This window comes from Lepisma saccharinum, unplaced genomic scaffold, assembly GCF_977018435.1.
Source record: "Lepisma saccharinum unplaced genomic scaffold, izLepSacc3.1 HAP1_SCAFFOLD_200, whole genome shotgun sequence".
Classification (NCBI taxonomy): domain Eukaryota; kingdom Metazoa; phylum Arthropoda; class Insecta; order Zygentoma; family Lepismatidae; genus Lepisma; species Lepisma saccharinum.
Window position 1 is genome coordinate 653,960 of NW_028142990.1, and position 16,031 is coordinate 669,990.

The window sequence follows — 16,031 nt, forward strand, 5'->3', positions numbered from 1 at the left end:
GTGCTCATTATTTTTAAAAAATAAATGGAAATTTCCGTAATGGAACTCGATATTAAGAAGAATCTTTTTTTAGAACTGAATTTAAAAATTCAGTCGCCAGGTGAACATTTTCAGGCGCCCTATATTAAATGTATAACACCATTAAGCCTTGTATCCATGATATGAAAAACTCAATATGCTGACAAAGGCAGAAATTTATTTTATTTTAAAACATAAACTAAACGTAACGTTTCAACCTTCTAGAAAGGTCTTCTTCAGACTCTGTACCAAGTACAAATGAAACAAGGTACAAAACAGGAAGATATGTATACAAAAATCACTCCCCTCGAGACACAAAATTATTAGAAAGTTGTTTTTTTTCTGGAACATTCCAGCAGGTGGCCTTCCCTTGTCAACTGTACTTTCACCTGACAGGGGATTTAGCTAAACATTTCCTTTCATCTGGAAAGTGGTTGGACTCTTTATCTCACTCTCTTTTTCCTTTCTTTCTTTACAATGGTATGTTTGGTATGTTAGGAAAAAGAGCGTGAGATAAAGAGTCCAACCGCTTTCCAGATGATAGGAAATGTTTAGCTAAATGTCAGGTGAATGTACAGGTCAGGTGAAATTACAGTTGACAAGGGAAGGCCACCTGCTGGAATGTTCCAGAAAAAAACAACTTTCTAATAATCTTGTGGCTCGAGTGGAGTGATTTTTGTATACATATCTTCCTGTTTTGTACCTTGTTTCATTTGTACTTGGTACAGAGTCTGAAGAAGACCTTGCTAGAAGGTTAAAACGTTACGTTTAGTTTATGTTTTAAAATAAAATAAATTTCTGCCTTGGTCAGCATATTGAGTTTTTCATTAAAAGTATAGGTATGTATAGAATATTTTTGTATGACTTGAGAGATGTTCCATTCTGGACACCGTATAATGCCGCCACTGATGTAACTACATCCTTCCAATTAATGAAATTCCCAACCAGCGACACCCTTATTGAGAATATAATGGGGATGGTTCCTAGACAAGTCTTGAATAGTTGGACTATTCTTACCAGTGGCGGCCCGCGCCTGCTATGATGGGTAGTGCCAACGTGATCGAGAAATCGAAAAAATCTCCGTTAGCATGTAAATGACAGGAATCTAGTGAAATAGTAATTTTAAATGGAATTTTGTTTAATAGAATTTACATGCAGACAAAATATCAATTTTCTAAACAATAGTCACAATCTGAAATGCTTTACTCACCGAGATCCAGAGAGGAAAAGGCCTGCATTCCTCGCGAGGCAGTCAGCAAGAGCGATAGATGAAGTCCATCCTGCGTTCCTTTTTGTTTGCGAATAAATCTATCACTTTCTTGTTAAAATTGTCTATGTTGTTCACAAAACTTTTCTCGCAAGAGAGCATGCCCAACGACGCGAGTCTTTCTTCTTTCATTGTGTTACGTAGAAATGTTTTTATTCTCTTCATAATCGAAAAGCACCTTTCTGCTTCTGACGATGACATTGGCATTGTTATTAGTAATTTGAGCACTTTAGTGGTTTCTTGAAATGTATCGCATAATTCTTCGTTCATGATGAGAGAAAGGAACGGAACAGCGCCAGACACCGCTCTCAATTCTGGTCGGGAGTAGCATACTTGGAGTTCACTTTTTAGTCTTTTGTCTTCTAAGAACGGGTACGCTTTGGTCAATTCTTTTAGGTGCCCATCGGGGAAGAGTTTTAAATTGTGTTCAAATTCCTGCACATCGAACAAATTTGCCGCTGCAAGGTGTGTCGTGAACTGAAATCTTGTTTTCATTTCGGACAAAATGGTATCGCATACTTCCAGTGCTTCTCTTCTCTTGTTGTCAGAATGCACTGTCCTCTGTCTTTTGGGTGCACTTTCTTCACCGCCAGTTTCCAGTTTAACAGAATCAATTACATTATCAATCTGCTGCCGCACTGCCTGTATGCATGTTTCGAAGTTTTGTAAACACTGGCGAGCTTTTAATGAATCGACGTTCCTCCTTTGCAGTTGGCTGAAGATTATTTCTACGTGCGGCATTAGCAGCTTGTAGGATGAGGCCTGGGTGAGGGTGGCTTGCAGAGTTATGTCATCGCGGTTCTGAATTGTGTCCATGACGGTAATGAGGTCTTCTCTGTACTCGTGCACCGTGTTCACTCCGCGAGAATGAAAGTTCCATCGCGTCTGAGATGCCCGAGGCAACCTCCTGTGAACGATCTCGTCCAGAATTGGCGTTCTCTGCGAAGAACTGGAGAAAAACGAACAAATCGAAGACAGATTAGCGAAAAAGATTCGCACGTCCCTATTGATGGAAGCTGCCTTTGACATCACTAAATTCATTTGGTGTGCATAGCAATGGATGTAATTTGCAAAGGGATACTTATCTTTTATTTGCTTTTGCACTCCATTGATGCGCCCGCTCATTACCGATGCTCCGTCGTAACTTTGTGCGATCAATAAAGGTGAATTATTTCTTATAATTGACTCAAGTTCTTGAAGGATGCATTTCGAAATAGCATTTGCATCGTGTCCACCCGGATTCATGAATTTCCAAAATCTTTCGACGGGCTTTCCTCCAACTATGTAACGCAGTACAATAACAAATTGATATTGGTTAGACACATCGGTGGTTTCGTCAGCAATAATCGCTATGTAATCTGCACCTTTAATCTCTTCACGAACTTCGTTATGATAAACTTCCAACATGCACTGAAGCAGTTCGTTCTGTATTGTTTTCGAAGTGTATTTAGCAGCGTAGGAACTATACTGAGCTCTATCAAGGTGATCTTTCAAATCTTTATCTAATTCGAAACTGAAGTGAATTAACTCCCGAAAAATGCCTTTATTTTCCGATTGCTCTCTCTCATCATGACCCCTCAAAGCCAATTCAAGAGCGCCACAGAAACGAATACAATTTATTATCAAATTCAACACATACCTGTTTCTGTCCACATGTTCATTGTGCTTCGCAATGGATTCTCTGTAATACGAACTCAGTTGAGCTTCGATATTAACTTTCCCCAACATGGATAAACTCACTACATTGTTCATGTGTTCTGTTGATTTTTCATGAGCTTTCATTTTCTCCCACACATGCACAATATCTGTAACACCCCCTTTAGTCCAGTGGAATTCCCCGCCGAAGAGTACACACGGAAAACAGAACAAGGCCATTTTCTCTTCACAACCACATAACCACTTGTTCTTAGAATATATGCCACTATTGAACTTTCGACGCCTCTCGCCTTTACCACTCTTTTGCGTACAAGTGATGTTTAACTCTGGCGTGGGCCGGCCAAGATGCTTAACTTTTAATTTATCCTCATATGGTAACGTGGAAAATGAGGTATGTAATAACGCAATAATCCGATTCATCTTCACTCACTACCCTACCGTTTGTACAGTGGTGGAAAAAAGTTCTTCCCCATAAGACTATAATGGCAGTAAATAATGCCGGAAGGGTAGGCAACACACATTGCACCATTAGGTGATCGGGTGATTCTGTCTGTCTCAAGAGCAACTCGTCTTTCATGCAAAAGCCAACAGGCACAGGAAATGTAGGAAAGTCACGTGACTTGTCAGGTGGAATGTTCTTCGTCAGAAAATCGCCTTTTCTCAAGGCAGGTCGCAGAACCGACAAGAGCTAAACGTTATATCTCCAAAAATGATTCCCCTAAAAACGTTGAACGAAACGCTAAAACAATTCTTGCCTTAATTACTGTATGTGCCGCAGTAGCACAGTCGTTAGGGCGTTTTATTACCATGCGAGAGATCTGGGTTCGATCCCCGACGGGGGATAATCGGGATTTTGTCCACCTGTTCAAGCTGCTTCGGTGCCCACCCAGCGTCGTATAAAGTCTGTACCTGGAGGAAACTCTGGGGAAGGGGGGGGATAAGGCGGCCAGGGGCGTGGTGCTGATCACATCATTCCCACCTTCGGCCTGATGAAGAAAGCGTGGGGCTATAACTCCACTAACTCCACACCCCCTATACACCTTCATGGCTTGGTGCAAAGCACAAGGTAGGACTTTGCTTTTTAATTTACTATACATCCAGATTTTGACGTAACAAAACTTCCAAATCTTTACGTGGGCTTTCTTCCAAGTTCCGTAGGGATGTGAATAGGCTCCACCAATATTTCTTGACACAATTCATACATGTTATATTTCCTTATAAGAACAACAGCCGGTATATTTTGTGTGCGTGTGTGTAGGGGAAGGGGGTATAATCCAAACATGTGAGGTGATCCTTTTCCCACTACTCACTCCATTCTCAGAAATAAATTGCAATTCCACACACTGAAAATGCAGCACTTTCTACGTCTTAGCATGCAAATATCTACATAGTAGCAAAGTAATGTGTGGAAAGAGAAAAATTAACGATTTGTAACGGCACTCAGGAAATTTTTTAGTTTATTTTTTTTCAATTTGAACTGACATTCATAACATTCATTAACAATCCCAATATTGACAAAAGAATAGCTTAGTCGTTCTGCTACTTTCAATTCTTCATTATCGTAGTCACCGTAACTCTCTCTCTCTCTCTCTCTCTCTCTCTCTCTCTCATCCTTCCCGATGGCGCTGTAGTAGAGGAGTCGCCTTGTAATCAAGGAGTCCCCGGTTCGATAAACGGTGGAGACACAGTGGTTAGGATCCCACTTTAAACTGTAGATGCATTCTCGAATAGCCTTTGTGTGCATAAAGTGGACTTAAAATACCAAATGAAAATAAAAATCAAAATCACCGTAACTCTCTACAAAGCCAGAGTATCCATTTTTGAAACCTGTTGAGGCTTAGATGTAGCATTGCATTCGTATCATTACCCATTTTCATCGTCGCGATTATCGCAAGAGGTAAAAATGCGACACAAAATAACCCAAACAGAAGCTTGAAATCAATCTGAATATTGGTTACGTTGGATACGTGGTAGAATTGTTTTAAATATCACTTCCTGTGATGTAATAGAGTTTTTGATTAGAGACCATTTGTATAATACATATCGTTCTTGCGAACAATAAGTAGTTTCACGTTCACCACACTCTTCGGTTGTTTAGAAACCGTAAGGAAGAAGGATCTCTAAATTTCCGCTTTCACATGTCAATGAAACTTTAAAATAAGTTCAGTATAGGTCACAAAAGAGATTTACATATTGTTATGATATCTTTTAAACACCACGAAATCTAATTCCAATAGAATACGATACTACTCCTTACGTTCCTGTAAATGTTCACCATTAGTCTGGCGAAAAAATGTAACGAAGATTTCCGTGTTCCCTTGAGGAAAGATAAGGCGCCTGCTTGTAGCGAGCAAGCACCAACTGCTTCGATCAGTCACCTTCACTGCCAGAGTGACTCACAGCAGGCCTGCGCTCGTTCCAGTGTGCGTATGAAACAGGTATTTTATTTCGTTCGTTCCAATCCACAGTTATATCAAGCTAACATTCTAATATTTTCGTAAAATATGTAGTAAACAAGTTGTATACATTGTGGTTTTCTAGAGTGTTGTTGCCTGGTATTTACACGCGGGAGATGGGGGTGTTGTAAACATTTCTGAACCCAAAGGTCGAGAAAAGTCGTGTAAGCATTGGAGGTAATAACAAGTTAATAGAAGTTGAAGGAAATGCTGGAATAAATTATATCAGAAATTGAGTAAAAACAGTTCTCATCATACATAGGGCTATCAGATCACTCTTCAGCGGAAAGTAGGACAAAATGTCTCAAAATGTTGAACACGATCGTATTTGAAGTAAATATAATAGGTTACTAGGACATCTTAGCATATAACGAGAATATGACACATCTTCAGCTGAAAAATTAATGTTGAAGTGAACGGTTGAGTTCAAAATTCCTCAACTGCTAATTAATAGCACGGCTGTATGTGATTTCAACTTGTGTATGTAAGACAGAACGTTTTTCGTCGATATGGGGCCAGGAAGTGAAAACAATCCATGAATTCGGGAAGGAAAGAATTCACAATTTCGTAAACAAAGTCTGGAAGTTCTTCTTTATTAATATGTAAAACACTACTATACACTGGGAAAAAAAAGAATTGTGTGCCTTATTTCTCCAATAAGGAGAATAATTACTTGTTACTTCGAACAAATTACCGACACTTATATCGATAAAACTTCATAAAGTAAGCATTTTTATACATATATCCGGACTTTTCCGGATCTAGAAAATCGTGAAGTAATTTCTGAGCTGGGATTGTAATTGCTTTTCCGAACATCCAAAAGCAACTATGCACACTCTTTGATTTAAGCATACTCCTCCAAGGAACCACGTTATCTCAGACTTCCCTCAGATTTTCTGTTTCTCCATCTAATTTGAAGTTACATGATGCCCAAAATACGTATAAGACATTTGAGATTTCTTTCAAATTCCTTCCGGAGGCCAGACACAACTATAAAATGTAGGACACATCCGGAAATAAGAATGATTCTTAGAAGTCTTTTTATTTTCTTATTTAGCGTCGTTTTTCTTTCACCTCTTGCTAATCGCGACGACGAGGATGAGTGATATGATGAAATTGATGAAGAGACACTCACAAAGAACACCCATACGCACGACGGGATTCGAACCCAGGACATCAGACATCGTAGCGCACTGTGCTAACCACTCTGTCACGGACGGAATTCTTATAGCCCCAATCGTTCCTCAAGCATATTTCCTATCTTTAACTACACACGAAACATAAAGAACAATCTAAATAAACAGGTGCCAGTTCACACTCTAACCGTAAAAAAACATATGCATGTGAAAATGCAAAATAATATTTATTTTTAGGTAGTTGTGATTTATTATTGTATATTATAGAAATATATTAGTGATAAAATGACGGAAGTAGAGGAACATCTCCAATGAAACACTCATGCATTATGGATATTTGTGTTTCTTGCCGAACAAGGTTCCGAGTTCGAGTTCCGACCAAAATGGGTTCATTGTGTATGTTCATTCATGTCTTTAATGTAATCATAAATCGTCGTAATGAATAATTAAAACTTCAGAGGAAGAAAACTGAGGTAATTACTAATAAAAACAATAACAAAACAAATTTGATCTTAAAGCCCTGGCTTTGAGCTACATATTCCATCACGGGGATCATAGGCGTGCGCCCAGGGGGCCAGGTGGAGGGCAAATGCACCCCTAATCATGGACGTCTGCAGATTTTTTCCACGAAAAGACAAGCAAGGTATTTTTACATGGGGCATATTACCCCGATAATAGTGTTGCATTATCGCATTCCTGCATCCTCATTATAATAATTAATGTAAATTATTATGACTGAAATCAAATTATACATGTAAAAACGTACTTTTTGGTTGACATTCATTTTCTAAGGGGAAGAAGTGGCAATCCTTGCCCCCCTTCCAGACATCTATGTCCCTATGTTATTATATTTTCACCTAGAAATTTAGGATAGATGAATCCTATCGCCGTTATTAAACTATATTATACTCTTAAAGAAAATTAAGTATTTTCAAGCCGATGAAAGTTCAAAGCAACTACAGGGGAAGGGGGTGCAGTGGCGAAACCACAGCCCCCCACAACCTTGAACGGAAATCAATTTTAGGGGGCAAACATGGAAGTAAAGGAAAGCAAGAGTAGCAGAATCTAAGAGTAGCAGGACAAAAGGATACTCAAGATGGATATTGTTTTCACGTCTTTCTTGCATTATTTCATCCAGACTGCCAAGAGCACCTGCGGGGGGGGGGGGGGAGGGACAGAGCTGCAATTGCCCCCTTGATTTCAAATTTTATACAAATATAAATACCTTTTGTAAAATGTTCTTGCTCGCTTCGCTCGCAATGTCTGCTTTTCTTGCAGTCTAGTCAAGTTCAGAGCCGTAGTTAGGGGTCGGCGGGAGTTACCCTGGACGCCAAACGATCTAAATGAAAAAAAATGTAAAAGAGAATAATATGGCGATCCATGAATTTTTTCCCCATATTAAATCGACATTGTTTTCATTTTGCAAAAAATTGGATCTGAAAATTTATTGGTCGCTTCGCTCGCAATTTGTTTTCTGTAATGCATTTTAAATTACCGAGGAGAGAAGTACTGGTGCTAAAAGGTTTTCTCTTAAGTGCATGAACAATTGTTTGGAGGAAAAGGAACGCGCAGATTTGAGAGACAATTTATATGATTTTTACTGTTGGTATATATGTATATATATATGTGTGTGTGTGTGTGTGTTGTACATATATACATATGTATGTATGTATTTATATGTGTGTGTGGGGCGGGGGGAGGGATGTATATATAAACACACCCATCAATGCAATAAAATTTAAACAAGTGAGTTGAAATTACGTTATTCTTTTCCGGCCTGAACTATCATCAAGGCTATCCCCCCCCCCCTAATCAGAGGGTCTGCGCACGCCTATGACGAGGACTGACACTTTACGTAGGTGTAGACACGCTTCGTACAATTTGATGATATCGCGATTACGTAATGGATGTTGCAGCCACTTAACTGAAGCCCCCAAAATTCACATTTTATTACTAAATTCTAAATTAGCATAATATCACATAGTTTACCTATTCATAATATGCGCCGCTTTGGTGCACTTTGTGGATTGTGCATTAATCAACATCAGGTTAATCGCGGCAGGCAAAGTGGAGGGAAAATGACAATGAAGCACAACAACGAGGGGGCCCTTGGTTCCCGATTAATGAAACTTTGTCTACATGCAACTGAGTCGCTACGTGAAATCGCTGAAAATGTCATTTATTAATTTCTTAATTTTTCTTATTTTATATTGTTTTTGTAGCACTTGGCGTCAACAAAGGCGATGAGGATGATTAATGAAGTTATGAAATAGATGATAGGACATGATGATCCATGTCTTACACAAAATTCTAAGTTGGGACTAATGAATATCCATTCGTCTTATCATTTGTCAAGTAGTTGTATTAACTCCAATCTTTTTCAAGGACTTCTGGGTTGACAGCATGTGTGTTGCGCGATAATGATTTGACGAAAAAAAACACCATTTCCGTGAACTTTCTTGACAATGACTCTAATATCAGTAAAGAGAACATTTTCTTACGAATAGCTGTTGTTAAGAAACCAATTCCTGAAACTTTTTCTGGTGGTCTCACGGCACCCAGCTGTTCTTTGTTATGGCTGGGCCTGGGGGTATGACTCATGCTGCTGTCAATACTCATTCATTCCCGAGAATCCAGGTCCGCCAGGCAAACCCAAGCGACAATTTTGTTATTTGGGTTGCATAGACAACAGGCTTTAAGGTGTTACGATATCGTAGGTCTCGTGGCCCAAGAACTATTTTCCATGACTGTACACTATCGGACACCTTCCACTCCACTAAAAGAACAACAATTAGAGCCGCAAAGTCGAACACGGAAATAACGCTTTGCTTTGTTTCCAATTCCTCCACTCCAGCAAGGCACATCAACAACCAGTGTTACTAACAACTACAATATATTTAGCGCTAAAACTCCCGTATCATCTTCTGAATAAAATGTGGATCTAAAAATTGCAAAATCCAATGTAAAAAATTGAATTCTATCACCAAGTAAAATTCATATACTAAATTTCCTGCGTGTTTTTATTAAAAATATAAAAGTGAAAGATTCTATGGTGATGCGAATTTCGTTTGATATTTCGACTTAATTTTTCTTTACAACAGATATGTAGTATATTTTCGACGTCCAGTTGGATTTTTTTTCCAAAATAGGCAGAAAAGTAGATCACGAATTACTTCCCCAGCGGGTCCTAAAAATTAGTCAGATTTAGCGACTTATCTCTGAAGAGCAACACTGCGAACGTTCCCTCCTTCGAGCCAAGCAAAATCGGGCCCAACGGCTGGGTCTTATGGCCAGAAATCTACCCCCCTTTCCCCCCGCCGCCTTGTTTTCAGCTCAGACTTCTTCAACCCTCCGCACATGTGTCAACTTCGTTAGACCACCTACAGCGCCTTGTAGGCCAGCTCTTGGAGGGCACGGACCGTTCGTTGCCTCGCGACTCGCGAGGGTAGAAACAGCTGGCGATGCGGCGAAGAGGTTGAGGCGGTCGTCAGCTTGACCGATTGCGAGATTCGAATCTCCTTGTCTGTAAATTATAAATGTATTATTTTAACAATACTTTGGCGTGGTATGCTTTTCTTCTGAGGGTAGTGCCATGGCACGGCGGCTCTCACCTTTGAGCCGCCGCTGATTCTTACTGCTTCCTCAGTGTAATTTGATTTTGATTTGATGTGACTTATTTAGCGTAGCTTTTCTCCCACGTTTCGTTAATCGCGATGACGAGGGTGAGTTATATGATGAAACTGATGAAATGGCACTCACAAAGAACACCCACGCCTAGGCCAGATTAGAATCCGGAACCCATGCCGGCCAGTGTCGTCGTCTCGGACATGCCTAGCACCATAAACAGTTTTATGTTATATTCTAAATAAAATACAGTGGTGTTCGGAACACAGTGCTTAAAGCGGGAAACCAACACAAACGAGTTTTTTAAAGTCCACTTTATGCACATTAAGGTTAATCGGGACTGTACATGCAGTTTAAAGTGGGATCACTTAAATAACGTTACGTTAGTATCAGGTACTTGATTATCACCACCAGGTTTTATGTTTCCATATTTAATGATTTCTGACAATGATAGCGATTAGGGGGGGGGGGCGAGGAAGGGCAGTTCCCTTCGTTTTGTCAGTAGTGTAATTGGGTTGTTTCAAAGTCGTACTTAGTAGGTATTCTCTTTTTTTATCAATTGAATATCACTTTTTGACATATTTTGACAATTTTTTGTCGATGTTTTAGCGTTTGACGATTTTTCAGTGCAATTTTCACCGCATCTCATTTTTTTCCCACTCGTACTTGGTAGGTATGCATTTGTAGCCTCTTTTTTATCAATTGAAAATCAGTTTTTGACATATTTTGACAAATTTTTGTCGATGTTTTAGCGTTTAGCGATGTTTTTGTAAAATTTCCTATTTTTTTTTTCCCACTCGTACTTGGTACGAATGCCACGATCTTACGTGATATAACTTAACCTATTTATTTTTTTTTCGTGCTAAACTACACGAGAGCCTCTACGTGCTTTGACCTACTTTAGAGTAGAACCATAAAAACAGAGCTGCAACCGAAAGTGAGGCTCGAAGTGAGGCTCGGTGAGGCTCGACTTAATAGTTTGCTCTTGTAAGACATAAGTCTTATTTTCTCGCAGTGTTGCCAATATTTTACTCGAAATAAAATCACCAAGGTTTTTTTCTTGGTCTAACCTATGTTATTGAACTGCGTCGTCACGTCCAAACCTGCATGACTTCCGAACACTATTGGTTTTATTCATATTTTTTCTTACGTATAGGTGTATATGATGAATCCCCAAACAGATTTTTCCTAAGTCTTACTGTTTCCAAGATAACCCCACTTCCGGTTGCCATTTTGGATTTCTGAACATAGGTTCTATTCATACTTTTTCTCACGTATAGGTGTACCTGATGAATCTGCAAACAGATTTTTCCTAAGTCTTACAGTTTCCAAGATAACCCCACTTCCGGTCGCCATTTTGGATTTCCGAACATAGGTTCTATTCATATTTTACTTACATATAGGCGTACGTGACGAATCCGCAAACAGATTTTTTCTAAGTCTTACCGTTTCAAAGATAACCCCACTTCCGGTCGCCATTTTGGATTTCCGAGCATAGGTTCTATTCATATTTTACTTACATATAGGCGTACATGACGAATCCGCAAACAGATTTTTCCTAAGTCTCACCGTTTCTAGTAGAGGAAGTTAGGGCATTCAACGTCCTCTTGTGGTGAGCTGAAGTGGTGAGCTTGCCTTAATGGATTTCTATCGTAAGGCATGAGCTCTATTTGATGGCGCAGTGTTGCTTATGCAATTAAGCCGGTTCTGGAACCGAAAATGAGGCTCGGTGAGGCTCGCCAAACCTCAAAAACCCATTTTCTCTCCATGTTCCGCGCCTTATTTATTGCGCTGACGATGTTTCACAGTGTAGAAAACAGCACCAAAACATCAAAAACTCATTCTGATTATTTGGAGCTCACCAAAACCTCAAAAACTTATTTTTATTAATTGAGGTTCACCAAACCTCAAAAACTCTTATTTTTTTTCTATGTTCAGCGCCTTATTTATTGCGCTGACACAACATGATGAGTAAATAATGCAGTTTCTTATTCTTGAAGGATGAATGCACCTTATCGTAATTTTCCAAGCTCCGGTCAAATGTTTGTATATCGTGACCTTTGTAAACCTCTCTCTCGGGAACGATGTGCCACACACACGCGCGTGCACGCCTATATAGTGACGCAAACAAACAAACAAATAATATTTTTTTTATTTATTTATATTTTTTCTCACATATAGGTGTACGTGATGAATCACCAAACAGATTCTTCCTAAGTTTTACCGTTTCCAAGATAACCCCACTTCCGGTCGCTATTTTGGATTTCCGACCATAGGTTCTATTTATATTTTACTTACATATAGGCGTACGTGATGAATCCGCAAACAGATTTTTCCTAAGTCTTACTGTTTCTAAGATAATCCCACTTCCGGTCGCTATTTTGGATTTCCGAACATAGGTTCTATTCACATTTTACTCACGTATAGGCGTACGTGATGAATCCGCAAACAGATTTTTCCTAAGTTATGAATTGGAGGGTTCTATGGCAACTTATATTAATTCTCGTAAGAGAACAGAAAATACAAAAAAAAACAATACTGTGGTCACTACAACAAATAGTCTTCTTTAACCCCTATCCAACAAACAAAAAAAAATCATCATCCTAACTAGAACCATGTAACTAACATTGTGATGACTCATATTAAATACCTCTTAATTGTATTACTTATAAGGGTATACTATTGCACAACGTTTTTGCAACAAGTTATTACGTAACATTGTGATGACTCATATCTAATGCTTTTTGTTGTATTAACTATAAGGGAGTAAACTATTACACAACATGTTGCAACAAGTTATGACGTAATGTGATGAGTCATATCTAACGTGGCGTCTTCTGATTGGTTAATTATTACAGGTGTTTTCAATACGGTCCGCGTTTTTATTATATAAGACGGCATACACTACAGATTAGTCAGTCTCGTGAGAGCAGTTGAAGAGTACGGACGTCCTGTTGCAGCGCTCCTCGTTTTTGTAAAAAAAAATAGGTATTTAACTTTTTTTGAAGCTACATACCATCTATTATTTCAAGTTCAAAGGTGTTTCACGTGGTTTTTCATAGTAATTTCGACCAGATTGAATTTTGACGTGATCGTGCATTTTCTATTTCACCTCAAGAAATTCTATATAAATAACATACCTGAAAATTGTATTGCTATATACTAGATTTTTTGATTTCTGTGATTTTTGAAAAAGCAATGGCATCCACCACCAGTTTCAATCGTAAAAATGATAAAACTGAATGTGTTACTTGTGGGAAGCTAATCTCAAGGAACAATTTATCGGTACACAGGGCAAGATGTAGCGAAACAGGTTCGAGAATTAATTGTTCGTCACCTTCTAAGTCTTGTGCTCGATGCGGAAAGATGATTAGCATTACAAATTTAAGTAAACACCTCAAAATTTGCAAACCATCGACCGAACAAAGAACATTGAAAAGAAAAATCGATGATCCAGGAACCGAAGCTTCCACTTCCAAGCAAATTAAATTATCCAATGAACGCAAACCAATTAGATCTGCATTCAACGACCAACTCCAGGATTTTTCAATTAAGTCAGAACCAGGCCGTGACATTCTTAGTTTCTTGGATGAAACGAAAACATCTGTACTAAATATTTTGAAAGATAAACTTGAAAACAACTCTATAAAAGTATACGTTGTTCTGTTTTCCGAATACAAGAAAGTTGATGGCACAACGAGTATTTTTTATCATCGTACAAAAAATCAGACTCTTTATTTTGCTGACGTCGAAAATTTGGACAACTTCTATTATAAAGTTTCCAACGAGCTGGTTAAGAAACATGACGATTTCGAGGCTAAAGGGTCGGGATGGTCTTTGTGTGGAAGTCCTCACACGTTAACCGTTTACGTGAACCAATTCTCGCCTCTTCGTGCATCCAGCTACGTTTCTCTTCCACCGAACATTCAACACAAGAGGGCTGTGTTAAATATACAGAACAGCGATAACAAGTGTTTTCTCTGGTGTGTGTTGGCTGCACTGCATCCTGTTCATTGCAAAAATAATCCAGAACGGATTTATCATTACAAGCAATACGAGTCCGAATTTGAAAGTGTAATGTCTGACATCGAATACCCGGTGACATTGTCGGATATAACAAAGTTCGAAAATCGTGCAGGAAAACGCATCGCTATTAATGTATATTCCTTTACGTCAGATAAATATCTTGTACACCCCGTCAGGATAAGCGATATCGACGATGACGATGCTTGTGTGATTAATCTTCTTCTAATTTCCAACGAGGATGTTCATCACTATACGCTAATTTGTTCACTATCACGTTTGGTCAGAAGTCAATCAACCAAGCATGCAAACAACATCGAAGTTTGCCCGAGATGCCTAACCACGTTCGACGATCGTGACCGACGTGATCATCAAAATCTTCATAGTCGTCAAATTGCTCTGGAGAAACTTGCCGAACATAAAATTTATTGTGGTGACAACAGACCGGCTAGAATGTTGATGCCCGAAACGAACGAAGTCGAAGAATTTAAAATGCACAAGGCATTGTTGGAACATCCTGCAATCATCGTCGCAGATTTCGAGGCGTTCCTCAAACCACTCTCCTACTGCGAACCGGATCCTGAAATTTCCTCCACAACGCCGTACCAGCTTCATCAACCCAATAGTTTCGGCTATGTTGTTGTGCGACGTGATAAAATAAATGAAGCATATATATACCGCGGGCCAAATGTAATCGAACACTTCCTGGAAAAAATGGTGGAGGAGGTTGAGGTAATTGGTAGCGTACTGCTTACATCAAAACCGATGACACCTTTAACTGAAAATGAACTTCAAAATTACAATTCCACTGAGGTGTGTCCGGTATGTGATCAAAGTTTCACTGATGAGAACAAAAAAATATTCCACCACGATCATTTCAGCGGAAACTACATAGGTGGAATTTGCAACACGTGCAATCTTAAAACCCAGAAACCTAAATTCATCCCCATATTCTTTCACAACGGAAGCGGATATGATTTTCACCACCTGGTGAGACATCTTGGCTACGATCCGAAACGTATAGGTGTCTTGGCCGAGAATGAAGAACGCTACATTAGTCTCAGCAAGCAAGTGTCGATTCCGGGAACGAAAAATACAATTGAGATGCGCTTCCTGGATTCGTATAGATTTCTCTCTGCAAGTCTGGATGCTTTAGCGAACAAACTCACCGACGATCAATTTAAAATAACTAGAGCTAGTTTTCCCAACGTAGACATAGAACTTGTTAGACGTAAAGGGATTTATCCTTACGAATATGTTAGTGATGGTTCTAAATTTAACGACGACGCTCTTCCACTTCCAAGAGAATTTTACAGCAGACTCAGAGAGAAAGGAATCGCGGAAGAAGAATACCAACACGCGCAACTCATGTGGGAGAAATTAGAATGTACGACACTCGGAGACTACCACGACGCATACTTAAAACTGGACGTGACGATACTCGCGGATGTTTTTCAAGCGTTCAGGAAAACGGCAACGAATATTTATAAATTAGATCCAGCGTATTTCTACAGTCTACCGGGATTAGCGTGGTCGGCAATGTTATTCCAGACAAAGGTCAAGCTGGAACTGATATCGGACGTTGACATGTTGCTATTTATCGAAAGAGGGATACGAGGTGGAATGGTGCAATGCGTACAGAGACATGCGAAAGCTAATAACGTACACATGAAAGAAGATTACGATTCAAATCGAGCATCGAATTACATCTTCTACGCTGACGTTAATAATCTCTACGGACATGCCATGGTTCAAAAACTTCCTTACGGGGGATTCGAATGGTTAGATCCCACTTCGATAGATATTATTCATTTCGACGATAGCGAGTGTGGTTTCTTCGCAGAGGTAGAT

General features: G+C 39.3%; 1 protein-coding gene across 1 annotated transcript; it reads right to left on the minus strand.

Moving 5' to 3' along the window:
- Positions 1 to 1,270: 1,270 nt before the first annotated feature.
- Positions 1,271 to 3,067, minus strand: LOC145982503 (zinc finger MYM-type protein 1-like). The gene has a single exon (XM_083115962.1). The coding sequence runs from the start codon at positions 3,065 to 3,067 to the stop codon at positions 1,271 to 1,273; it is 1,797 nt and encodes a 598-aa protein (XP_082972088.1).
- Between the last annotated feature and the right edge of the window lie 12,964 nt (positions 3,068 to 16,031).

Bases quoted from the DNA above. Each gene is read 5' to 3' on its own strand.
- LOC145982503 (XM_083115962.1), bottom strand. From the start codon at position 3,067: ATGAAAGCTCATGAAAAATCAACAGAACACATGAACAATGTAGTGAGT.